At 38.2% G+C, this 27,055-nt stretch overlaps 1 protein-coding gene across 2 annotated transcripts in view; it reads right to left on the bottom strand.

Moving 5' to 3' along the window:
• LOC150092906 (dynein regulatory complex subunit 2-like) overlaps positions 1–27,055 on the bottom strand; it is a 182,386-nt gene that overhangs the window by 19,977 nt on the left and 135,354 nt on the right. For both annotated transcript variants that reach the window (XM_090413890.1, XM_090413891.1), the window contains one exon: positions 24,696–24,848. In XM_090413890.1, the coding sequence (XP_090270016.1) occupies positions 24,696–24,848 (153 nt within the window). The remainder of the gene's footprint in view (positions 1–24,695; positions 24,849–27,055) is intronic.

Here is a 27,055-nt window from a genome sequence, read left to right as displayed (position 1 = left end):
AAGGATTTCTGAATTTTACATTTGCAGTGATTTGAGTTACAATGGGCTGTACAATTGCAATATTGGAAACCTTGACCACCTAAATTAGAATTCTTGCAGGCACATTCTCTTAGACTTATCTCAATATCAGGAGCTTCATTAACTGAAATAAAAGTTTCCTTACAAATGGTAAATTTGTTCCACGAATAGAATTGGTTTAAAATACCATATTTTGTACCTAATTTATATAGGTTTTCATTTTCAATAGAAATTATAACAGCTATAATATTCCAGTTATTGGTCTTAGCTCTATCTACATCTGGAATTCTTATCCGAACATTTTCTCCTATATTTGCAATTGGAAATTTAGTCACTGAAAGCCGTAACATTTTTTCAGCTTGCTTCTTAAGTGACTGCTTAGCAGAGTTTCAAGATTCTTGAATTTTTTTCCTACCTAAAAACAAATCCATTATGAAGAAATATCTGTAATGCTTCATCATTAGCACTTTTGACAAAAAAAAAAAAAGAAGAAAAAAATATGTTACGTGAAATTGCACATAACATATTTAATTGACTTTTCACTTAATCTACGCATAATTAGATTAATTGCTCACAATGTTCAACGTAGGTTTAAGTATACATCAAAAACCAACAGAAATAAATTTCCAAAGCCGGGAGTCATGTGGTACTTCCCCGCCCTCCCCCAAACTTAGCGTATTGAAAATTATTATATTTACCATCAATAGTTGAGAAGTATTATTACATTTACCATCAATAGTTGGGAAGTATTAATAATTACCAGTTCATGTGATTAATTCTTGTAAATTATTTACTTTAACCTCGTTATTTGGTTTGTATTAATAATAATTGGTAATTATTAATATAAACCGATTAATTACTTGGACCATAATATATATATATATATAAATTTAATGACCTAGAAGCTGAGAGATACCAAAATAGAAAAAACTATTTATTATTTGAATGTTCAACTAGTTTCTTCTTCTTAAAAGACTTCATCAGGTGCATATAACGTGTACAATAGTGTGTACCTCCCACAATGCATCTCTGACTCCATGGAGGACAGATGATAATAATAATAACATGAAAAGAGGAACACAAAAATATATATTACAAGAGAATAACAGCCACAAAATGACTTGCAAACATATTTTTGACATTTGTAGGCATTTTGGATGCCATAGCATTGTTAGACATGTTCACCCAGGCATGATCTCGTGTACGCCAAAGAGTGACAAATAGATAGGTTATAACTAAGGAGAAATCCATTGAGTTGCATATAGAAGAACATGTGAGAGATATGGCAGAAATAGAGCCAGTGCACTTCCTACCATACCAGCTTAGCTAATTCTGCTGTCTATTTCCAAATTTAATTTGCCATCTTCATTAAAAATTGTACCTAAATAACTGAAATGTTTTACTTGTTCTGTAAGTTCTACATTCAGAATGCTGTTGATGTTTTCAAGGATTCTGCTTATTTTCATTGTCTTTGTCTTTTTAATGCTGATTTTCACACTAAATCTATTACAGCCATTATTCAATTTGGTCAGAGAATCCTGTGGACTTGTCCTGGATTTATTTAGAAGTATAACATCATCTGCATAAAGTAAAGAGCTGAGATTAACATCTTCAATTTTGATATCAGGTTTAATACTGCTTTCCTTTATAATGTGATCCATATAGTTGATGAATAACAGTGAAGATAATGTACACTTCTTGCACACTGGACATAACATCAAACCAGTGGTGTAGCTAGAGCTTTTGCTGTCCGGGGCAGTTCCTGAGTTTGCCGCCCCTCTCAACACACACCAAAAATACTACAAAAAGTCAAAGTGATGTATATATGGCATAAATTTGAATAAATTAAAACACTGTGTTTATTTTTGAAGTAAAACTTTAACTCCAACATTCTAAATGTTATTTTTCTTGCTTTTCTGTTAGCAAAATTGATGACACTGCCGAAGTTTATTTTATCACTCAGTTGCTGTTCTATAGACAATATAGCAAGAATTCTTAAATGCAAAGTGCCGCCTGGGGTGAACCCCCCCCCCCATCTATGCCACTGCATCAAACCATTTCCCATATACCTCCTTCAATTCTAACTGCTGATTTACAACTCAAATAGACTATTTATTGCTTGATATAATGTCCCATTTACCCCATATAACTGGAGCATTTTGAACAACTTTCTTCTTGGCAACTTGTCATATGCCTTTCAAGTTCTACAAAACTTAAATACAGATCCTTGTTATATTCCCATGATTTCTCAATCATTTTTCTCGTAAAGTGAAAATCTGATCCTGACAACCTCTGTTTGGCCTGAACCCTGCTTGTTCTTCTCCAGGCTTCTCCTTCACAATTTTTCTTAGCCATTTCTCAAGAATACTTGCATAAATCTTACAAGTGCACTTGGTAGAGAAATTCCTCAGTAATTCTCACATTCAGCTTTATTCCCCATTTTTTTTTTCATAAACGGGTACTATGAGCACTGTATTCCAATCATTCTGGAATTCGACCGTCTGACCAGGCCTTCTGAATTATGCAGTTCGTATTCCTGTTGAGTGTTTTCTACCACCATGCTGTCACTGCTTGTTTCATTTAGCAATCTTTCAAAATAATTATTCCACACATCAAGAATATCTTTATCCTCAGTTTTCGTGTCCCTGTTATCATCTCTCCTTTCATCGTGTCACCTTTATCAATTCCTTTTAGAGTATTCTTTCCTTCATTTCTGAGCTCTTTGAATAGCCTCCAGAATATTTTTACTACCTTCCTGATATTTATTTTCAATGTTCTTACCAAAGTTTTCCCTTGATTACCTAATTTTACACAATATTTTGCTTACATTTTTTCTGTATTCCATAAGGAGTACAAGGTGACTTACTTGCCAGAAACTTTTGATATGCTTTCTTCTTTTCCTTGGCTGCCTCTTTAACTTCCTGAGTACACCATGAAGTTCTGATTTTTTTTTATCCTTACAGATTACCTCACCACATGCCTCTCTGGCTGAATCAAAGTTTTCTTCAGAGTTTGCCACTGAATATCCAAGGTTTGGTTCTTGTTTTCAAACTCTTTCAGTTTTTCTTGAATAATGTTTGTGTATTTGAGTCTACAGTCCACATCTTTTATATATATATATATATATATATATATATACACACACACACACACACATATACACACAAGGTGGTATCAAAAAGTTTCGAGACTAGGTTTGTAACATGCCAACAGATGGCAGCACAAGGTTGCATGCACAGTCACAGCGAGCACCTACTTTCATAAGTCAGTGTTCTAAAAGACATCATCCTGTGTACATCGGGAGCTGTGCAATTGATGCTATTCTGACCACCTGCGTTACCACATCTGCGATTTCATCATGGACAACAAGTTAGAACAAAGAGCAAACGTGAAATTCTGCATGAAACTGGGCAAATCTGCCACAGAGACATTTGACATGATTCGGCAAGTTTACGGCAATCCTGCAATGAGTCATTCGAGGTGTTCTGAGTGGCACACGTGCTTCAAGAGTGGAGAACATCACTGGAAGATAATGAGAGATCAGGAAGACCTTCAACAAGCTCAACCCCAAAAAATTTTGAAACCATTTGGCAACTTGTGCATGAGGATCGTCAGAGAACACTCCACAACATTGCTGTCATTGTCGGTGTGTCACACGGAACAGTCCAGGCAATCCTCACGTGTGATTTGAACATGCACTGTGTTGCTGCCAAGTTCGTCCCCAGGCTACTGACCAGGAGCAGAAGAAACACATGTCGAAGTCTGCCAAGAACTCTGTCAACGTGCTGTGGATGACCCATCCTTCATGTCGAGGATCATTACCGGTGACGAAACTTGGGTGTATGGGTACGACCCTGAGACGAAGCAACAGTCTTCACAGTGGAAGAGTCCATCATCTCCATGACTGAAAAAGACGAGGCAGGTTCGCAGCTCGACCAAGTGTATGCTCATTATCTTTTTTGACATTTGCGGCATTGTGCATCGAGAATTCATCCTCAGACGCCAGACCGTCAATAGCAAGTTCTGCTGCCAGGTTTTAAGGCATCTGAGGGAGGACATTTGGCAAAAGTGACCGGATCTGTGGCGCAAAAAACTGGATGCTCCACGACGACAATGCACCCTGTCACCGAGCTCTCCTCACACGTGAGTTTCTCGCCAGAAACAACATGATCTCACTTCTGCACCCACCCTACTTGCCAGATTTGGCTCCTGCAGACTTCGCCCTCTTCCCAAAGATGAATATCCAACTCAAAGGTCACCGTTTTGACATCACTGTGGAGATTCAGCGCGAATCGCAGAAGGTGCTTGACATGCTTCGAAAAAAAGACTTCCAGGACACATTCCAGAAGTGGCAAGAACGCTGGGAGTGCTGTATTGATATGCAAGGGGACTATTTTGAAGGTGATAGTGTGTAAACATAGATAAATAAAGTAATTTCCCATAAACAGAGCTAGTCTCAAAACTTTTTGATACCACCTCGTATATATATATATATATATATATATATAACAAACTTTTCAAAGTTAACAAATCAGATAGTCTCAAAAACATACATGAAATATATTATAAATATATTATTATTATTATACAGTAGTAACCTACTGTAGGGTATACAGTAGGTTGTACGGTATACAACTAATTATATACCCTACTTTATCCATCCACAATATGCCATCTACTTCCCACTATTAGTATTTTTGTCTGTTAATTACGTGTGTGTTCTCAGACTAATTTGCCTGTATGTGGAATGAAAACTCCTGCTACCTCTGTATAAAATTGGCTTATGCATCTTTAATTGAAAAAGTTCATGTGAAGATTTCTCTCATTATGATGAGAACTGAATACAGTACTTTTCTGATCAAGAGCATACTGTCCCACTGTTCTTCTACTACATTGGCACTTTTGGAACATATCTTTTATTCCTAGCTGTTTATGGAGATTTGAGCACATTATTATTATTATTATTATTATTACGTAACACCTCCAGGGAGTCCAAAGACTCATTGAGGGAGGGCATTTGCTCTACAACTCTCCATCTCCATCAACTACCTTCATCATCCACACTAACGCCATCTACCGCCGATCGCCACCACCACTAGTACTTCACAGACAATCACAAACATCCATGCCCAAGGTGGAATTTGAATCCGTAGCGTTTTGGCTGGAAAGCAGATACGCTAACCACTCGGCCAACCAGGCTGGCCATCTAAACATCTTTATTCGCCATCATTCAGTATGGTTCCGTTGCATGGTTTACATTTTAAGAAATGTTCTTTAGGATATTTTAAATATCAATTTTATTATTATTATTATTATTATTACCCCAAGACCTCATTGGAGTCAAAGACTCATCTGGGAGGTCCTTTTATCGCACACATCTCATCATACCGTGTCTTAAACATACTCAAACTCCTTACAGACACCACACTCTCAGGCAAGGCATTCCAATCATTCACAACTCTGCACGAAAAAAACCTGCCTCTCACTCCCCTACTTACACCCTCTTTATACAGTTTCCAGGGATGACCTCTGGTTCTCCCACTATTCTCTGTAGAACTTCTCCACCATTGATCTTATAACAACCCTTTACCAACTTGTAGGTCTCTATCATGTCTCCCCTCTTCCTCCTCTCCACCAGACTCTGCAAATGACATCTTCTCAATCTTTCCTCATACTCAACATTCCAGAGGTTAGAAACTACCTTAGTCAGTCGCCTTTGGACCCTTTCCAACATCTCTTCATCCTTCTGAAAAGCCGGTGACCAAATCTGGGCACAATAGTCCATGTGTGGCCTAATCAAAGCCTTATACAATGGAACAAGAATCTCCCTACTTCTACACGTCAGTGTCCTCCGCATCATTCCCAGAAGCCTCTGTGTTGTCTTCACAATTTTGGCAGTGTCCCCAAAATTTTAGATCATTATCCACTATCACATTTTTCAAATGTAAATGAAATGCAGATACCAAATGTCTGCATTTCATTTACAATGAAATGTTGAGGAAGCAGGTAAGAACATCACACATTAATTCAATCCAGCTTACACAGAAATAACTACCTTTTTTAAGGATTTAGTCAACTATCTCTATCAAGAGAATACCACTAGTTAATGGCAAATAAGCTTTTTTTTTTTTTAATGACAATCACAACAAATAATGAAATTTGTTCTTACATTATTAAATGCTATATAGCACTCAAATTTTACTTTCTACAAAACAGTAGCTTTTCTATCAAAAAGATTTAAACATATAGCACTTTGGATCTGTGGGTAGGCTATGAGATAGATAATCGAGGAATTCTGCTCGAGAGACCAAACACTGCACTTTTTCAATCCATTTCAAATCCATCAAACAAGGAAAGATGGTGATCAAAAGTTTACAAAGGGTGTCATTTATTGTCATAATCATCATCATCATCAACAACAAATTCCTGATATGTGCTCACAAGGGGGGGGGGACACAGAACACTGATAACATTACTACATAATTAATTTACTAAAATAGTACCAAAAAAAAAAAGAGCCAAAAGGCTTCAATTCAGCGATACAAAATTATATAAATTAAGTGGATATTAAATCCAACATAATTTCGGAGCCAAATACAGAAACTATAAAAGTTTCATATTTGAAAGTTGACCAGAGAGTTTGCGGGAATACACTCGCCGCCATACTACAAGTTGTCCTAGCCAAACTTAATAGCAAGCACGCACACCGAAGTGCCGTATTCGGCTCTGAAATTATGTTGGATTTAATATCCACTTAATTTATATAATTTTGCATTGCTGAATTGAAGCCTTTTGGCTCTTTATTTTAGTAAATATTTGATGCACTGACTGAGAGTTCTCTTACGGAAATTACACCTCTCCAACGCTTGGAGTTCCTTAGTACTGAGAGTTTTTGTTCTCTTAGGTTTCTGCCTGATTTCTGATGAAAACCAATGAGTTTGAAACAGCTGTCAGATCAGTGAAACCTTATTAAAATGGACCAATAGTAGGCAAATATACGGGTACTTCAGCATGTGCTTGCTATTAGGTTCGGCTAGGACAACTTGTAGTATGGCAGCGAGTGTACTCCCACAAGCTCTCTGGTCAACTTTCAAATATGAAACTTTTATAGTTTCTGTATTCAGCTCTGAAATTATGTTGGATTTAATATCCATTTAATCTACATAATTAAGTTTATGTTATTACTAGGTGAATATAAAAAAGCTTTCTCAAAATCAGTCTGTTATTTGTCAGGACTCCAATACTGTAAGACCTTATATACACTCATGAGACAAAACATTATGATCATTTACTTATCTGGTAATGTTGGGTCTCCTTTGGCTGAGATAATTACTTGCACCCATTTTGGCACTGACTCCACTAGACAACAGAAGGTGTCCTGAGGTATTCTGGACCAACTGGATATAATCTAGTTGGTCCAGAATGTCAGAGTGTTCCAACTAGATGTCCAAGTGCTGCTTTCCTCATGATCCCACAAATGTTGAAGAGATGCAAATCAACAGAAATGGGCAGACTAAATGAACAAAAGAGCACATGGGACTTGGATATGCTCTTTGAACCATGCTTGCACAATCTGAGCCTTGTGACACAGGGCTTGTTCAAAGAATCCAGATCCATTAGTCAGCCATTTTGTCATGATGTAGGACAATTTCTGCATCATGATAAAATGACATTGGTCCAAAACAATCTCCAGGTAAGATCAGAGATCAAAGTGTGTGTTCAATGGGGATGAGAAGATCCAGTGATGTCCATGAGAACAATTTTCATACTAAGACACTCTCACTATTCACCTGTTTCTAGCCAACTGTGCAATTTGGTTGGTGGATGGTCATAACCTTTTGGCTTATGAGTACAGGAATACCTTGTATAGCGCGGTTAATTGGTTCCAAGAAGCGTCTGCGCTATGCAAAACCGCGTTGTTCGAGGTCTATTTATAAAGGCTTTCAATTTAATTTGTTTATTACAAAAATTTAGAATAATAAAAATGTTCAAAAATGAAAAAAAAAATTGTTATTTTTATTAACTAAGTAACAAATAAAATCCTTTTAAACCGATATAAAAGTTGTAGAAAACAAAACAAATGTTGCTTCGATTTTAGCATACAATAATTTACTTTTTACTAAAGTAGTCTTTTTAGCGTTCGTTGAACCATCCTTGTCTTCCATGTCTCTTCAAGTACTAGATCTCTGTAGCATTTGATGGCATTATTGAGACTTTGTCTTACTTTGATGCTTCTTTCCAAATTCGGATCGGCATTTATGAGAAAGTCAGAAGCTTTGTCGATTTTTCTCACAAAAGTTGAAAGGTCAGCAAAGGAAAATTCTTCAACCATGACATCAGTGGGGTCATCTTCGTCTTCTTCTGCTTCATAGGCTCGTTGTTGTTCCAACTCCAAAAGGGTTTCATCATCCAGATCATTTGAATGAGAATCAATACATTCGTTCACATTGTTGCAATCTAAACTTGTAAAAACCAAGATCTTTGCCCATCTGCACAATTTCTGTTGAGATTTCCTCTTTCTATATTGCAAAGGCAACAAAGTCCTTTGAACAATGCGGCAAGATATTATGCCTCTCATATTGCTTTGAGTCACCTCTTTCCAAGATTCATAAATATTCTGAATGGCATCTTTTATGTTAAATTTCTTCCAAAATTCACTCAAAGTCCAAGAATCTTCTTCTGCTTCAGCTTTAATAGCTTGAGCAAAAGTTCATCTTAAATAGTAAGCCTTGAAAGTGGAGATAATGCTTTGATCCATCGGCTGCAGAATTGATGTTGTGTTTGAAGGGAAAAAATGAATCTTGACATTTTCATCTAAGTCAGTCAATAGAGTTGGATGGCCTGGCTCATTGTCTAATAAAAGCGAAATTTTGAAAGGAATATCATTCTTTTTACAATAGCTTTTAACTTCAGGGCAAAAACAAGTTTTAAACCAGTCTTCGAAAATTGAACGAGTCACCCACGTTTTTTTATTCGAACGCCAATGAACGGGTAAACTGTTCTTTGTAAAGCCCTTAAGAGCTCTTGGATTTTCCGCTCTGTACACTAACAGTGGCTTCAATTTTAAATCACCTGATGCATTACCTCCTAGTAAAAGTGTCAATCGGTCTTTTGACACTTTATGCCCACCTTGTGTTTTTTCCTTCTCTGCTAGAAATATGCACGATGGCATTCTTTTCCAGAACAAGCCAGTCTCGTCAGCATTAAAAAGTGAATTATCTGTGTAGCCTTCCTTCTCAATAAGCTCCTTCAATTCATTGGGAAATAATTCTGCAGTTTTAGTGTCAGCACTTGTGCTTTCACCTTGGATTCTTGCGTTATGGAGTCCCATACGCTTTTTGAAATTGTAGACCCACCCGCGACTTGCTATAAACGTTTCACTTGTTGTACCTCCTTCATTTTCGCTTTCATTTTCTTTTATTTTGTCATATAGACTTGTTGCTTTTGCCTGGATTATCATTTGACTCAAATGAATCTTTTTTCTGATTACAATCTTCAATCCAGATCATTAGAAGGCGTTCCATATTTTCCATTGTAGAAGATCGATTTCTTGTGATCACTTTTGACATATAAGAAGCGGTGCTCATTCCATGTTGTTTAATCTTTTCTTTGCTCTGAATAATTGTTCGTACAGATGACTCATTCATTGAATTCTCACGTGCTATTTTAGCAAACGAAGTGCCATTGTCGTGACATTTTATAATTTCAAGTTTCTTCTCTAATGTCAACCACTTGCGTTTTTTTGTTACTCCAACAGTGTCTTTTTTGTTTTGTCTCTTTTCATTCATACTTAATTAATAAAAAAATATTAAATACTAATATTAACCTAAATAAAAAAATGCTGCGAGGAAAGAACATGTCTACGTGAGAACCAATCGAATAACTACTGCATAAACATGGCTCTCGACTGTCACTTGAGGTGCCCGTGAGTAGCCAGTCAGTGTTAACAATGAGTGTAATAATGATAAGTGTAATAATAAAAACCGCGTTGGACCAAAACCAGCGTTGTTCAAAACTGCGCTATACAAGGTATTCCTGTATATCTTCTAACTGCACAATCCAATTAGATATTGGTCTTCCTCTAGGTCTTTTTTCCTACTCAATACCTTTTTTCCTAATTTTTCCTTGCCCACTGTGTTTAAGTGTCCATACCACCTTAGCTCTGCTCACAATATCAGGTTCCTTCCTAATCTCTTCATTTTTCAATTCCTCCACTGATTTTTTTCAGAACTCTCATATCTGTGGCTTCCCTGAGTTTGTATTTTCATCCTCTCACTAAACAATATGTTCTCCAAACATCCAACTCCAAAACCATTTAAATGCATCGATCAGGCACATAAAATGTTAGCTATGTGGCCAGTAGGAGGAGAAATGATTGTGGAAGAATAACATTGTGTGATAAAAATGGGAATAGAGTGACTGATGCAGAGGACATAGTGGAATTGTTCAATGAACACTTAATTGGTGTATTTATCCTGGAGGAGTAAATTTTAATATTAGAGGGATAGGGCAGGTTCGAGGTTTAGAGGTGCAGAAGGAGAGAGTGCGTTTTGTATGCTGAGTACCTCTAGATGTCAGTAAAGCTGTGGGATTGGATGGTATTCACCACGAGTTTTGGGAGAATGTGCTAAAGAACTGACAGCTCCTTTGACCTTGCTTTTCAATGAAAGTCTGGCTATGGAAAAGGTGCCCAGGGAATGGAAGGAAGGCAAGATAGTGCCATTGCATAAGGGAGGAAGCAGACTGGAAGTGTCTAATTATAGGCCAGTTTGTGTGTCATTAGTAGTTGTTAAGATCTTGGAGAAATTTGTGAGCGACCGTATAGAGCATTGGGCACATGAGTGAGCAGTGTTATCTCACAGATAACAATGTAATGTTATCTGTGAGAGTCAACATGGATTTGTGAAGGAGGCGGTCTTGATTTAGTAATATGCAAGCCTTTTATAATAAAGTAACAAGAACAGTAGATGAGAGAAAGGCATATACTGCCATTTTCTTGGATTTAGTGAAGGCATTTGAGAGTGCCACATGATAAGCTGATATTTAAGTCTCAGCACATGGGTTTGGATGTCAGGTTTCTAACAGATAAGCTTAGGTGTTGATGGTTATACATGCCTTATTTTTCACGGTATTAACAACACCACAAACACTTTTATCAACAAAGATGTTTTATTAACGCTTATATTTCGCTGATTTTCAACTCAGCATCATCAGAGCACAACACACATGTAAACGTGGCAGTCAGTGAGTGAAACAATATAATTGCAAAAGACCTAAAGTCCTATTTTTGGCACCCTCTAACGGGGAAAAAAAAAAAAAAAAAAAAAAAAAAAAAAAAAACGCAGTTATCCAGGAGTTTTTCTTAGGATAACCGTCTCCCAAATTTTTGGCAAATTAATGCAACCATATTTGTTAAGGTTGGGAGAATTCTTCAAAGCCATTGCTGACTCAAAAAATAATCTTTCAGATCTATAATGACTCCTAAATAGCACATTCGTTTTCCTCCATCTAATCCTGTGTGAAGGAGTGTCCAAAGCGTGGTCTGCCAGTCCCGACTTGCCATAGTAATAGTAGCGAATGTATCTTTCATGTTCTTCCAGCCGGATGTTCACTGATCTTCCTGTTTGCCCATAATAGGCCAAGTCACAGTCACATGGAACTTCATACACTCCTGGGTGTGCTAACGGGTGAAGTTTATCCTTAGGCGAGCGGATCAGAGTTGCCAGCTTGACATGAGGTTTGAAGGTGGTGCGAAGGCCATGTTCCAACAATACTTTGGCTATCTTTTCCGATGTACCTCTGATATAGGGAATAGAAATGGTCATGTTGTATTCTTGTGTATTAGGGGAGGGCAGAGTAATGGGCATATGTAGTATTTTATCTATTTTGTAGGGATTGTAGCCGTTGGCTAAGAACGTATGATGCAGGTACTGGAGTTCAGTGGTCACAGAGCTGTATCGTTAGAACAAATGGCTCTGTGTGTAAGTGTTTTTAAAATGCTGTACTGTTGGACTGGATGATGATGTGATTGTTTATGTAGGTATCTTCCTGTGTGTGTAGGCTTTCTGTAAATAGAAAAAGATAGTGATCCATCTGAAAGGCGGGTGACTAATGTGTCAAGAAATGGTAAACAGTTATTTGATTCTTTTTCTACTGTGAAGTGAATTTTGGGGTGTTGGGTGTTTAGGTAGGTGACAAAAGCATCCAAAGTGTCTTGTCCATGGGGCCATATGGCAAACACATCATCTACATAGGTAGATGATAGGTACAAGGATAGTTATGAGGATCGGCTGAGAGAATGTGGACTGCAGAGTTTGGTGGATAGAAGAAGGAGAGGTGATATGATTGAGACTTTTAAACTGTTGAGAGGTGGTTACAGGGTTGACACTGGGGAGTTCTTTCGCTTGGTTGATCAGCGGGAAGGAGTGATGACAAGAGGCCATCCCTGGAAGTTACGAAAGGAAACTGTGAGCAAGAGGGTAAGGAGTGGTTTCTTTCTGTGGAGGGTGGTTGAGCCGTGGAATGCATTGCCTGATGGAGTGGTGGGAGCGAGAACGGTCAGTGGGTTTAAGGAGTGGTATGATAAAATTTGTGTTTCTCAGGGGGGGGACCTCCCCTTGATGAGTCTTGACAGACTTTATGTCTTAGAAAGGACCTCCCTCGATGAGTCTTTTGACTCCTTGGAGGCCTGAATAATAATAATAATAATAGCGCAACCACACTTGTGGCTTGTATGTAGCTGTGGTAAGTACTTTGTTTTCAAAGTGTTCCATGTAAAAATTTGCTAACGGGGCAGAGAGGTGGGAACCCATAGCAGTACCATTAATCTGTTTGTAGAATTCCCCCCCCCCCCCATGTAAAGTAACCTGCATTCATGGTAAATTGAAATAATTCAAAAATATCTGGGGGAAATTTAGACTTGATTAAATCAAGAGTGTCTATAAGTGGTACATTGGTAAATAAGAAGGTGACATCGAAACTAACATTCCCCAAAATTCACTTCACAGTAGAAAAAGAATCAAATAACTGTTTACCATTTCTTGACACATTAGTCACCTGCCTTTCAGATGGATCACTATCTTTTTCTATTTACAGAAAGCCTACACACACAGGAAGATACCTACATAAACAATCACATCATCATCCAGTCCAACAGTACAGCATTTTAAAAACACTTACACACAGAGCCATTTGTTCTAACGATACAGCTCTGACCACTGAACTCCAGTACCTGAGTCATACGTTCTTAGCCAACGGCTACAATCCCTACAAAATAGATAAAATACTACATATGCCCATTACTCTGCCCTCCCCTAATACACAAGAATACAACATGACCATTTCTATTCCCTATATCAGAGGTACATCGGAAAAGATAGCCAAAGTATTGTTGGAACATGGCCTTCGCACCACCTTCAAACCTCATGTCAAGCTGGCAACTTTGATCCACTCGCCTAAGGATAAACTTCACCCGTTAGCACACCCAGGAGTGTATGAAGTTCCATGTGACTGTGACTTGGCCTATTATGGGCAAACAGGAAGATCAGTGAACATCCGGCTGGAAGAACATGAAAGATACATTCGCTACTATTACTATGGCAAGTCGGGACTGGCAGACCACGCTTTGGACACTCCTTCACACAGGATTAGATGGAGGAAAACGAATGTGCTATTTAGGAGTCATTATAGATCTGAAAGATTATTTTTTGAGTCAGCAATGGCTTTGAAGAATTCTCCCAACCTTAACAAATATGGTTGCATTAATTTGCCAAAAATTTGGGAGACGGTTATCCTAAGAAAAACTCCTGGATAACTGCGTTTTTTTTTTTTTTTTTTTCGTTAGAGGGCGCCAAAAATAGGACTTTAGATCTTTTGTCTTTTGCAATTATATTGTTTCACTCACTCACTATCACGTTTACATGTGTGTTGTGCTCTGATGATGCTGAGTTGAAAATCAGCGAAATATAAGCGTTAATAAAACATATTTGTTGATAAAAGTGTTTGTGGTGTTGTTAATACCGTGAAAAATAAGTCATGAATTGGATGTCAGGTTGGTCAACTGGATTCAGGATTGGCAGTCCAATAGGTATTAGATTAGAGAGTTGTGTATGGTGTGGCAGTTTCAAGGAGGCAGAGGGTTATAAGTGGGATCCAACAGGCTCAGTACTGGGACCTATATTGTTTAACCTTTATATCAATGACATTGTCAGTGGATTGCAGGGGGATATTCAGTTGTTTGCAGATGATGTGAAGCTTGATAGGGCTATTAGTAACAGTGCAGATGTGGTAGCCTTGCAAGAGGATTTGAATAAGCTAGACAGATGGGTAAATGACATGGGGGTGTCAGTTTTATGGAGCAAAATGTAAGGTCTTGAGGTTTCAGACACATCGATGGGATGCTGCATACTCTATTGGAGGAGCTATACTGGATGAAGTAGGGCAGACAAGAAATCTGGGGTTGATGATTGATAGAAATCTGAAATTCAGGGGACATATTGCAAAGGTGGTGAAGGTAACACAGAGGATTGCTGCAATAATGAGAAGGATGCTGACCTGCAGAGATAAAAGAGTTATCATTGCTTGTATAAGACCCTGATCAGACCACACTTAGACTATTGTTCTTAGATTTGGTCCCCAGGATTTGAATGGGATAAATTAACTGCGGAAAGGATACAAAGGCGGATAACAATAATGGTTTCAGGACTGTTAGTTATAAGGATCGGCTGATCAACTGCAGAGTTTGGTGGATAGAAGGAGAGGTGATATGATTGAGACTTCCAAACTGTTGAGAGGTAGTTACAGAATTGACACTGGGGAGTTCTTTGGCTTGGTTGAACAGCAGGAAGGAGTGATGACAAGGGGCCATCCCTGGAAGTTACAAAAGGAAGCTGTGAGCAAGAGGGTGAGGAGTGGTTTTTTGCGTGGAGGGTGGTTGAACCATGGAATGCATTGCCTGATAGAGTGGTGAGAGCAAGAACAGTCAATGAGTTTTAAGGAGTGGTATGATTGACTTTGTGTTTCCTAGGAGGACCTCCCACGATGAGTCTTGATAGATGTGTTTCCTAGGAAGGACCTCCTGCAATGAGTCTTTTGACTCCTTGGAGGCCTAAATAATAATAATAATAATAAAAGCCCTTTCATATATCAAATTCATTCCATACATCTAGAAACTGCATGTCACGGCCCTTATTCTCAATTCATTCCTGTCATGCTGAGGCAACAGACTCATAATCCTTACTTTCTTGCTTTTTTTTTTTTTTTTGCTTCTATCAAGGAAACTCTTATATCTTCTCTGATTGCATATTTCTCACCTTTCAAATCAGCCAACACAATCAGTTCTTTCACTTATTCCCTCTACATACTAATTGCTTCACTAACATCCATTATCTTCGCACCTGGGAAATGTATGTTTGTCATGTTCTCATTAAGTATACCTCTTATCATCAAATCTCCACACAATGGCTTGTCCTCACTCCTAGTTTCTTGCACATTCATACTTTTCCCATTCACTTTTTTCTTTCTTGTTCCTGATGCATCACATGACAATCATTTCTCCAGTTGCTCTAACTCATGTTTTATCCTGTAAAGAATGCTGCATAAGCATGGAAATTCAATCCTTACTGTCAACTCAATATCCACATTACCCTCAACCACTTCTTTCATGCTATGACATACTTTGCACACTATCATTCAATCCTTCCACATTCTCTATAACACTTTTGTTATCTTTTATAACACACTCTCGACCTCTCTGCTCTCATTTTTGTACCAGAAACTATTCACTCTTGGTAACAAGTACACAGAACACACACACACACACAGTGCATTGTATGAAATCCCTCATGCTGAATTCAGTGAACAAGGAGGCCTTGGCCACCAGTTTCCTTGTATGCATTGGTGCCATGAAAAATGCTTTCTGAATGATATTATCTATTAACTTTCATAAACAACACAACTTTACAATCTAAAGTAAGTGAAATACTATCAAAAATAATTAATAAAATTACTAATATTCACTAAAATAAAAGACTTACCTGTAAACCATGTGCAACACCCCTTCTACTGTGTGCTATGTTAGCACCACAATCAATGTAAAATTTTTATATCTTCAAATTTGAATATTTCTGTTGAATATCATCTACTCCAGCTACCTCTTCATACTTTATATGTATGGAGAGGTACATATAAATATTTCTGGTGATATCCAAATATGATATGTACTTGTGACTGTTCTCACTGCTTCTCTCATTGAATAATCTTTCAAAGTAATTACTGCAGACTTCCAAAATATCTTGAGATTTTCTATCACATGCATCATTGTTGATTCCTTTTACAATACTCTCCATACCATTTCCAGCTTTTCCATAGCCTCCCGAACCTTTTGCACCTTCATGATATTTCTCTTCTATATTCTTGTCAACCATGATTTTTGTTTAGCTACTTTTGATACATAGCTTAACTTTCTTATGTTTCTCTGTATTCTTCTCTTAGGTCACGTGCTGATTTACTTGCTATCAACTTTTGATATTATTTCTTCTTCTCTGTGAGTGCCTTTTTTTTTTAAACTTCTTGATTCTATCACATTCTTACAAACAACTTTGCTACACACCTCCCTAACTGAATCAATCAACATTTTCTTCAGATTTTGTGAATGATTGTCCTATTTCTTGGCTTATGCTGTATTGGAAGAGGGAGGAAGATATTATTATTATTCCTGCCCTTCATGGTGTCACAAGATTTTGTGAGAGGTCCATCTTAGACAATACAAAGTCTTATCATACAACTACTTAAACTTATCTACCATTTGCACTTTCACCACCACTTAGTCAATGCATCCCATGCTCCTACTACTCTCCATGCAAAAAGATTACTTTTTACCCTTTTACTTACTACTTCCTTTTTGCGACTTCAGGAATGGCTCGTGGTCCTTGTTCCTTTCCCTCATTCTATCATATGAAAAATCGCCTCAATATCAATCTGGTAATATAAGAGGCATTACCTAAGTCAGTTATTTCCAAACTTTATGTAGTGTTCGCCTTCCTACTTAGAAATATTTTAGTTACACTCTGTTCCCCCTTCATTATATAATTTTGATGAATAATCGAAATAATGATCAATTTTCTTTTAATGCATTTAAGGAATGAGCATTAAGACATTATTATTGTTATTATTATCATTAACTTACTGCATTAACAATATTATTATTAACATCTGACCTCCAGGGAGTTAGAGAATCATGGTGGGAGGTACACTCTATCACACACAAAGCTCATAACCATGCCTTAAACTGATTCAATGTGTCTATATTCACAATACACTCAGGCAACACATTCCGCTTACCAAAACCTCTCCATGCAAAGAACTTTTTCCTCACTCCTCTGCTCATACTCTCCTTATACAGTTTCCAGGGATGGTCTCTTGTTCTACCCCCCCTCCCCACTCTCCCATTCTATGAAAAATTTCTTCCTTGTCAACCTGATAACAACCCCTGACTGAACTGAACAACCCCATACAAAGAATTCATAGCAAAGAACTTATGGAGACAAAAAGCAAATGTGTAGGAATAATTACTCTACTTGTAATTAAGAAAATAATATTCGACCTCTGTATTGAGGTCATCATTGGGAAAACATACATATGTACAGGACACAAGCTGCATGACACTACACAAAAGTAAGATGAATCTAAATGTTTTATTAATTGTTTATCCTAGCCTGACCTCTGGTGGGAAAAAATAAATAAAATATATACATAATTAAAAATTAATTATTATTATTATTATTATTATTCAGGCCTCCATGGAGTCACAAGACTCATTGTGGGAGGTCCTTCCTAAGAAACACAAAGTCTATGAAGACTCATCAAGGGGGAGGTCCCCCCCCCTGAGAAACAAAAAGTCTATCATACCACTCCTTAAACTCATTGACCGTTCTCGCTCTCACCACTCCATCAGGCAATGCATTCCATGGTTCAACCACCCTCCATGCAAAGAAACCACTCCTCACCCGCTTGCAAACAGTTTCCTTTCATAACTTCCAGGGAATGGGCACATATTAGCTTATCATGTGGCACCCTGTCAAATGCCTTCGCTAAATCCAAGAAAATGGCAGTATATGCCTTTCCCTCATCTACTGCTCTTGTAACTTTATTATAAAAGGTTAACATATTACTAAAACAAGAGCACCCCTTCATAAATCCATGTTGACTCTCACAGATAACATTACCCTCATCTGCCCAATGCTGTATACAGTTCCTCACTAATTTCTCCAAGCTCTTAACAACTACTGATGACACACAAACTGGCCTATAATTAGACATTTCCAGTCTGCTACCACCCTTATGCTTTAAAAGCCTATAAAGTGCTCTGAATTATTATTACATGATTTCATTAATATAATTGAATGAAATAATTTTTTTAATGCAAATCCATGCATTCCATCATGGAACTACCCTCCGTGCAAAAAAGCCACTTCTCACCCTCTGATTAGGCACTTCCGTTAACAAATTCTTGGAGGAATTGTGAAAGGAAGTGCTGAGTACGATTTGCCTCTTGTTATACCACACAAAAAACTTTCTAGTGTCAGTCCAGTAAATATAAATACTTCTTAACAACTGAAGGGTCTCAGTCATATCACCTCTTGGTGCTCTATTCACCACACTCTTCAGTTTACATGCCTGAAGGCTATCTTTGTAACTAACACTGTATAGTCCTGATATCACTTTCGCTAACTTCAAATTTCTAATGACCATCAACTCAAGATCCCTTGCCTTCTCCACTTCTAGTTATAGAGTATGCAACCTCCCATCCCAAATTTCAAAACCTTACATGTAGCTGTAATTAACTAAACATCCTCATTCCCCCACCTGTCGTTTATTCAAATCCTCCTGTTGTAACATCAGCACTATCAGGATGAAATACATGGTGGGGTGTTTCTACAGACCTGGTGGTTCATCTGGTGGAAGATGATGAAATGGATCACCAAATTATCCTAATGGGCACATTCAATCATGCATGTCACCACTCTATTAGGAAAATCTAGCCCTCACCCCAATTCACAAAATAAAATAAACTTTTCATACATATCAGTATAATAATATACTGATGATTAAAAAAAAAGGGGGGGTTATAGCAGAACTACATTAAACAATTTCTCAAGTCCTCTCATATTAAGGTTTTCTTCTGTCTGGGGTTGTTCTGAATGCTATATGGGTTGAAGATGGGTCTCCTCCAGATTCTGGGAATTATTAATCCATCATTCTTGTTTAGATTAGAATGAGATTTCAGCATTTCACAGGCTTCTTTGAACTTTCTTTCAAACCAGGTTTTGGTGTACTGTAGGGACTTGGTGCCTTTCTAGTTAATTCTGTGACATGTTTGAAGTGCATGGTCTGATAGGTCTGTTTTACCACAGTGGAGGAATTTAATGTGGCATTTATGTTCATCTTTTCTTATTGTGATGGTGTGCTCTGTTTCCCCTATGTAAGGTGGTTGAAGGTGCACTGAATTTTGTAAACTCTGGGTGGGCAAGGTGTAGAAGAGGATCTTTGGAAGAGCTGAGTAAATTTCTTAATTTTGCAGGAGGTTTGAAGAGTACCTTAATATTGTATTTATGTAGTGTTCTATCTATTTCTTCTGATATGCCTCTAATGTATGGCTATGGCATTCTTGTAATATTTTTTGCTTTTAGTGGTATTTTTTGTGGAGGATCTTGTGAAGTGTTTTTTTATTGTAGCCATTTTTTACAAACATTAAGATAATAATTTCATATCCTTTGAAAAAATTTCCATACAAAGAAGATTAATTATTATTATAATATATCTCCATGTATGTCAAGACTTATCAAAGGAAGTCCACACTAAATGCCACAATATCTGTTATATACCTGAAATTAATTTACATTAATGATCACCTACTACTCATTCATTTACATTAATGAACACCTACTACTCCATGCAAAAATATTCTTCTCATATATTTTCATAATGACATTGACCCCTCCCCCCCCATCCCAAAGGGTTTTAAATTCCCTTAAAAGGTCACTACATCAGGCCATATTTCTGATAACTCTCACTAAACCATTTACATTATCATTAACAGTGGGCATTCTTCTCAAAGTAGATTTTAACTCTCTCTCCTTATGTATTATGCATACATTGGTCACTGTCCACCATGTCTGGTGGTCATTGACCAATGTATACATAATCACAGAAATTAGTATGGTATGTATTCTGAATAATATTACTATTATTATTATTATTACTATTACTATTATTACGGGCAACTCCAGGGAGTCATTGGACTCATCGAGGGAGGCCCCAAATCATATTCATCACAACTATTTGACATTCATACAGTATCTATCATACCTCGCCTTAAACTCATTCACTGTCACAGCATCCACCACAGACTCAGGGAGCGCATTCCACTCATTCACTACTCTAAAAGTAAAGAACCCAGCTCTAACACCTTTACTAACCACACTTTTGCCCAGTTTCCATGGATGTCCCCTAGTCCTCCCACAACCAGCCCTGTTCTCAAAAATATCTTCTGAATTAATTTTATAGAAACCCTTCAGTAATTTGAATGTCTCAATCATATCTCCCCATCTCCGCCTATCAACCAATTTTTGCAACCTACAAATCCTCAACCTGTTCTCATACGGTTCATTCCACAGACCTGCTATCATCTTGGTTACTCGCCTCTGGATCCTCTCCACCTCCTCCCCATCAAGAAGAAACCTAGGTGACCAAATCTGAGGCACAGTAGTCTAGATGGGGTCTTGTCAAGGCTCGATACAGAGGAACAATAACCTGCTTGTCTCTGCTTGTCATCGTATTCTTCAGCAACCAAGTGATTTGATGAGCTGTTTTGGTCACTTTTGCAATGTGTCCCCTAAATTTCAATTCCTTATCTACCAACACTCCTAAATCTCGTGCCTCATCAATTTCCTGGAGCACGGTTCCACCAATGCAGTAAACTGCCGCCAATCTTTTCACCCCAAAATGCATAACCTTACATTTTGCCACATTAAACTGACATCCATTCTCCTTAGCCCAGACCTCCAATCTATCCAAATCATCCTGCAAAATTTTGACGTCATCTGCATTCACTATTGCCCTACCCAACTTCGCATCATCCGCAAACAAATGAACTGTTCCTCTCAGATCATTTCCTATATCATTTATGAACAAATTAAACAGCAGTGGTCCAAGAACAGATCCTTGTGGCACACCACTAGTCATAGGCCGTCTTGTGGACTCTACTCCCGAGTAAACCACTCTCTGATATCTCTCCATCAACCACCCTCCTATCCATCTCACCAACCCTATGTCCATTCCCATATGCTGCAATTTACTGATTAGAATTCCATGTGGAATCCTGTCAAAGGCCTTGGCAAGGTCCAGTAGAATCACCGTAAACCCATTACCCTTATCCAGTTCAGCCGTCACTGTGTTATAATACGTGAGCAAGTTACTGAGGCATGACCTACCCTTCACAAAACCATGCTGTCCCCGATACAGTATCCCATTTTCTTCTATCCAATCTTGTATTTTCCTCTTGACTATTTTCTCTAAGACCTTGACAATGATTCCTGATATGCTAATCGGTCGGTAATTTACTACAGCAGTCTTGGAACCACCTTTATGCAGTGGAACTATTTTCCCCTCTTTCCACCCGCTCGGGACTAACCCAGACCCGAGACTCAAATTAAACAAAATGGTCAAGGGTACTGACAATTCTTTAGCTGCTTCTCGTACAACACGAGCTGGTATACCATCCAATCCCACAGATGTATTGACATTGAGGTTATGCAATAGACTACTCACCTCCACTTCATTAACCACAATTCCCGTATAATCTACTGGTTTATTTGTTTCTGCAATGTCACCACCTGGATGATATACTTTTGCAAAGTGCTCACTCAGTAACTCAACTATCTCAACTGATTCAGTTACCTCCCTACCATCGGCATTCTTTAAAATCAATCTGCCATGTACATTTTTCCTTTTACTTGCTACATATCTAAAAAACTGTTTAGGATTCTCTTTAGCCTGCATGGCCAATGTTCTTTCGTAATCCTTTTTTGCTTTTCTTACCACACTCGTCACCCTTCTGGCCTGTGCTTTATACCGTTCATGTGCCTGCCGGTCACCCTTCTCCTTAAATTCCCTCCATAGTTGTTTATAATATAAAACTAAATTATAAAATTTATCATTTATATAATGAAATATATATACACACACACACACACACACTGCTTGGAAAGAAGTCAACAGACATCTCCTTCCCCCATGGGCCCTAAGGTGCATAATGCCATGTAATGAATCACGTGTTTGTAGCCAGTATAAACTGGAGGAATATTATGCTCCCAAGTCAGTGCAACTTATGGGTGAAATAGCTGTGAGAAGGGAACTGATGGAGTTTGAAAGAGGCATTGTGATAGAATGTTATGTTGCAGGCCTATCTGTTGAGCAAATTGTTGACAAATTGAGTCATCCCAAGTCAACAATCAGTGATACCATATTGAGGTGAAAGTGCAGGGAGTCAACTGCAAATGCTACCCACACTGGACAACCCACCACACTCACCAAATGTGTTAACGTAGGATGCTACAAAGGACAATATGTAAAAACTGCCATTCGTCAGCTAACACGTTAAATGAAGAGTTGTGGGCATTGACTGGAACATGAATCTGTTCAAAAAATCCAGAACTGAAAGTCACAATATGCAAGCCTCATATCACCCAAACCAACATGCAGGTTTGTCTTCAAACATGCAAAGAGTGTGTATGTACAGTGGAGTGTGGAAGTTTGGAAAGCTGTGTTATGGAGTGACAAATCATGCTACACCCTCTACCAAGTACAGGTGTGAGTGTTCACTACACTCACACCTGTGAGTGTAGTGAACATCTGGTGAACATCTCTTACTAGAGTACATAACACCAACTATGAAATTCAGAGGTGGCAGTATGATGGCATAGTCCTGTTTTTCCTGGAAAACCCACCACACTCACCAAATGTGTTAATGTAGGATGCTACAAAGGACAATATGTAAAAACTGCCATTTGTCAGCTAACACGTTAAATGAAGAGTTGTGGGCATTGACTGGAACATGAATCTGTGCAAAAAATCCAGAACTGAAAGTCACAATATGCAAGCCTCATATCACCCAAACCAACATACAGATTTGTCTTCAAACATGCAAAGAGTGTGTATGTACAGTGGAGTGTGGACCACTCAGACCACTATTTGTGGTGCCACAAACATTGAACTCTGAGAGGTATCTGAACATTCTCAACAATGGAATGCTTCCTACTTTGTGGCATTTCTATGGAACTGACCATTGTCTCTTTCAGCAAGACAATGCACTGAGTTATAAGGTTGCTGCTGTAACTGCATGGTCTGCAGACATGAACTTCACCACACTGGACTGGCCTCCACAGAGCTCTGATTTTAACTCTATTGAAAATCTGTGGGATGAATAGGAGCATTGGGTAAGGTCAAGGGATATCCACTCCCCAACAGTCCAGATAGTAATCAATGGGAATTTTGGATCATTCTTCAAGTAGGCATGTAATGAGGTCCTGGACTGTTGTGGACACATGTCGACAAAACATGTGTCCACTGTGTTCTGGCCAGAGAGTACCACACTGCAACTGATGTACATTGTTTGCCATAGTACAATGTACATACTACTATGTTGCAAATAATAACTGATATAATAAAATTTTTACATGGACATTACTTTGTGCCCTGCAACACAAATTCATCTCTCACATGAGTATTAAGTCTATTATAGTTTGCCCACCATTTGTAGGTCCCTGTTTCGCGTCTTTCCAAGAATAGTCGATTCATGCTGAAGGGAGAAAGAAATGAAGGACGTCCGAATTGGTCGCCAACACGCTAAATCACGTGCTTTATAGGTAAAATTTTCCAACTGTTATACAAGCAACAGTTAACTACAATAATCATAAAAGAGAAGTTAATTTTCCAACCGGTAATAATAAACAACTCATCCCACTATACAGACTGATTACCCTATTATCGGAATGGATTCTCCTTTTTCTGAGATGCGCAGAAGTGTCGAAGGATCTCTAATTGGTGGGCGAACTATACCAGTGTTAATATTCAGTGTGCACAGTTACTTCAGATGTAAACTTCTTTATTATGATTTTTAAATAAATTCAACTTGATAAATAAGTTTTATTATGATTTATTAAGTTGTATGAAATAATTTACAGAGGAATAGAATATGCTCTTAAAAATATGAATTTACTTTATCACAATGATCACTGTTATCTCTCTCTCTCTCTTTCTGACACACACACACACACACACACACAGACGATTATAACATTATTATTATTGTTATTCAGGCCTCCATGGAGTCAAAAGACTCATCGTGGGAGGTCCTTCCTAAGAAACACAAAGTTTATCAAGACTCATCGAGGGGAGGTCCACCCCTAAGAAACACAAAGTCTATCATACCACTCCTTGAACTCATTGACCGTTCTCGCTCTCACCACTCCATCAGGCAATGCATTCCATGGTTCAACCACCCTCCATGCAAAGAAACCACTCCTCACCTACATGACTAATACATGATTATTATAACAATACAATCTCATTGAAATAGATGATTTTTTGGGTTATGAGTACTACTTAAATTTTCTAACCTGCAATGGTAAATTGGATGGAAATTCAAGCTTTCCATCCTTCTGTAACTCTTCTATTTCTTGTGGAGTTAGAGATGTTTCATCAGATAGCATTCTGTCTTCACTGGTTTCCAATCTCTGGCAATACTGTGATAATTTTAAAATCTTTTCTGCCTAAAAATACAGGAATGATTTCTTAACTATACAAACAGCATATGGATGTAATATATAAAATAATTTATACTTTGTATCCATATTATTATTATTACTACTTGACCTTTCCAAGGAGTCCAAGGGCTCACCGACACCACTCTATTATACAACTTGATGTCTCCTCTACTTGATCATTCAATTACACAATGCCAACTACTGCCCACCACCATCAACCATATTTTTGTCTGTAAAAATTGCATGTGTTCTCATAGCTGATTTGCCTCTATGCAAGATGAAAAACCTGAGTTTCCAGGAGATAAAACCATGCTACCTCCTCCTTACCATTTACGATGGTAAGGAGGTCACTGAATCAGTCGATATAGTGGAGTTACTGAGCGAGCACTTTGCAAAAGTATATCATCCAGGTGGTGACATTGAAAAAATGAAGGAACATTAGTTTATACGGGAATTGTGATGAATGAAGTGGAGGTGAGTAGTCTATTACAGAACCATAATGTGAATACATCTGTGAGATTGGATGGTATACCGGCACGGGTCTTGCATGATGCGGCTAAAGAATTATCACTGCCCTTGACCATGTTGTTTAATCTGAGTCTCGGGTCTGGTTTAGTCCCAAAGGTGTGGAAAGAGGGGAAAATAGCTCCACTGCATAAAGGAGGATCCAAGACTACGGTTGCAAATTACCGACCGATCAGCATATCAGGAGTCATTGTCAAGGTCTTGGAGAAAGTAGTCAAGAGGGAAAAATACAGGAATGGATTGATGAAAATGAGATACTGTACAGGGGACAGCATAGCACTGTGAAGGGTTGATCATGCTTCAGTAACTTGCTCAAGTTTTATAACAAGGTGACGGCTGAACTGGATAAGGGTAATGGGTTTACAGTGATACTGCTGAACCTGGCAAAGGCGTTTGACAGGATATCACATGGAATTCTAATCCGTAAACTACAACATATGGGAATAGATATAGGGTTGGTGAGATGGATAGGTGGGTGGGTGATGGAGAGATATCAAAGAGTAGTTTATTCAGGAGTAGAGTCCAAAAGACGGCCTGTGACTAGTGGGGTGCCGGAGGGTTCTGTTCTTGGACCACTGCTGTTTAATTTGTTCATTAACGATATCGGGAAGGATCTAAGAGGAACAGTTCATTTGTTCGCTGATGATGAAAAATGTTGGGTAGGGCGATAGTGAATGCAGAAGATGTCAAAATCTTGCAGGATGACTTGGATAGATTGGAGTCCTGGGCTAAGGAGAATGGATATCAATTTAATGTGCCAAAATGTAAGGTTATGCATTTTGGGGTGAAAAGATTAGCAGCAGTATACCACATTGGTAGAACTGTACTCCAGGAGATTGATGAGGCTAGGGACTTGGGAGTGTTGGTGGATAGAGAGATGAAGTTTAGGGGGCATATTGCAAAAGTAGCTAAATCAGCTCATCAACTCACTTGGTTGTTGAAAAATACCTTGACGAGCAGAGACAAGCAAGTTATTGTACTTCTGTACCAAGCCTTGATAAGATCTCATATCGACTACTATGCCCAGATTTGGTCACCTAGGTTCCTTCTTGATGGGGAGGATCCAGAGGTGAGTGACTAAGATGATAGCAGGACTATGGAATGAACCATATGAGAACAGGTTGAAGATTTGTGGGTTGCAGAAATTAGTTGATAGGTGGAAAAGGGGAGATAATGGGCTAAGGAGATATTGCTAAAGGGCTTCTATAGGATTAATTCAGAGGATATTTTTGAAATCAGGACTGTGGTGGGAGAACTAGGGGACCTATAGAAGCTGGGCAAGAGTGTGGTTAGCAGGGGTGTTAGAGCTGGGTTCTTTACTTTTAGAGTGGTAAATGAGTTGAATAAGCTGCCAGAGTCTGTTGTGGGTGCTATGACGGTGAGTGAGTTCAAGGCAAGGTATGATAGATACTGTGAGAATGTCGTATAGTTGTGTGGACATGATGTTTAGGGCCTCCCTTGATGAGTCAAAGGACTCTCTGGAGTTGCCTGTAGTAATAATAATATGAGATCAGCTAACTCACTTTCAGTTGAAAAAGTCCATACTGATTTCGATTCTTGTCACTATAGAATCAAAATCAGGTCTTTTCCAATTGGAGGATGCAATGTTCTGTCGTTCTTTCAAATGTACTATGGAGGCACTTATTTGAATAGTATTTAAATCTTATTTTAGTTCAATGTACACTTCA

This window comes from Typopeltis vanoorti, chromosome 24 (assembly GCF_054136105.1).
Source record: "Typopeltis vanoorti isolate ZY-2024b chromosome 24, IOZ_Tvanoo_1.0, whole genome shotgun sequence".
Taxonomy (NCBI): Eukaryota; Metazoa; Arthropoda; class Arachnida; order Uropygi; family Thelyphonidae; genus Typopeltis; species Typopeltis vanoorti.
This window is presented reverse-complemented; position numbering and strand designations above follow the sequence as displayed.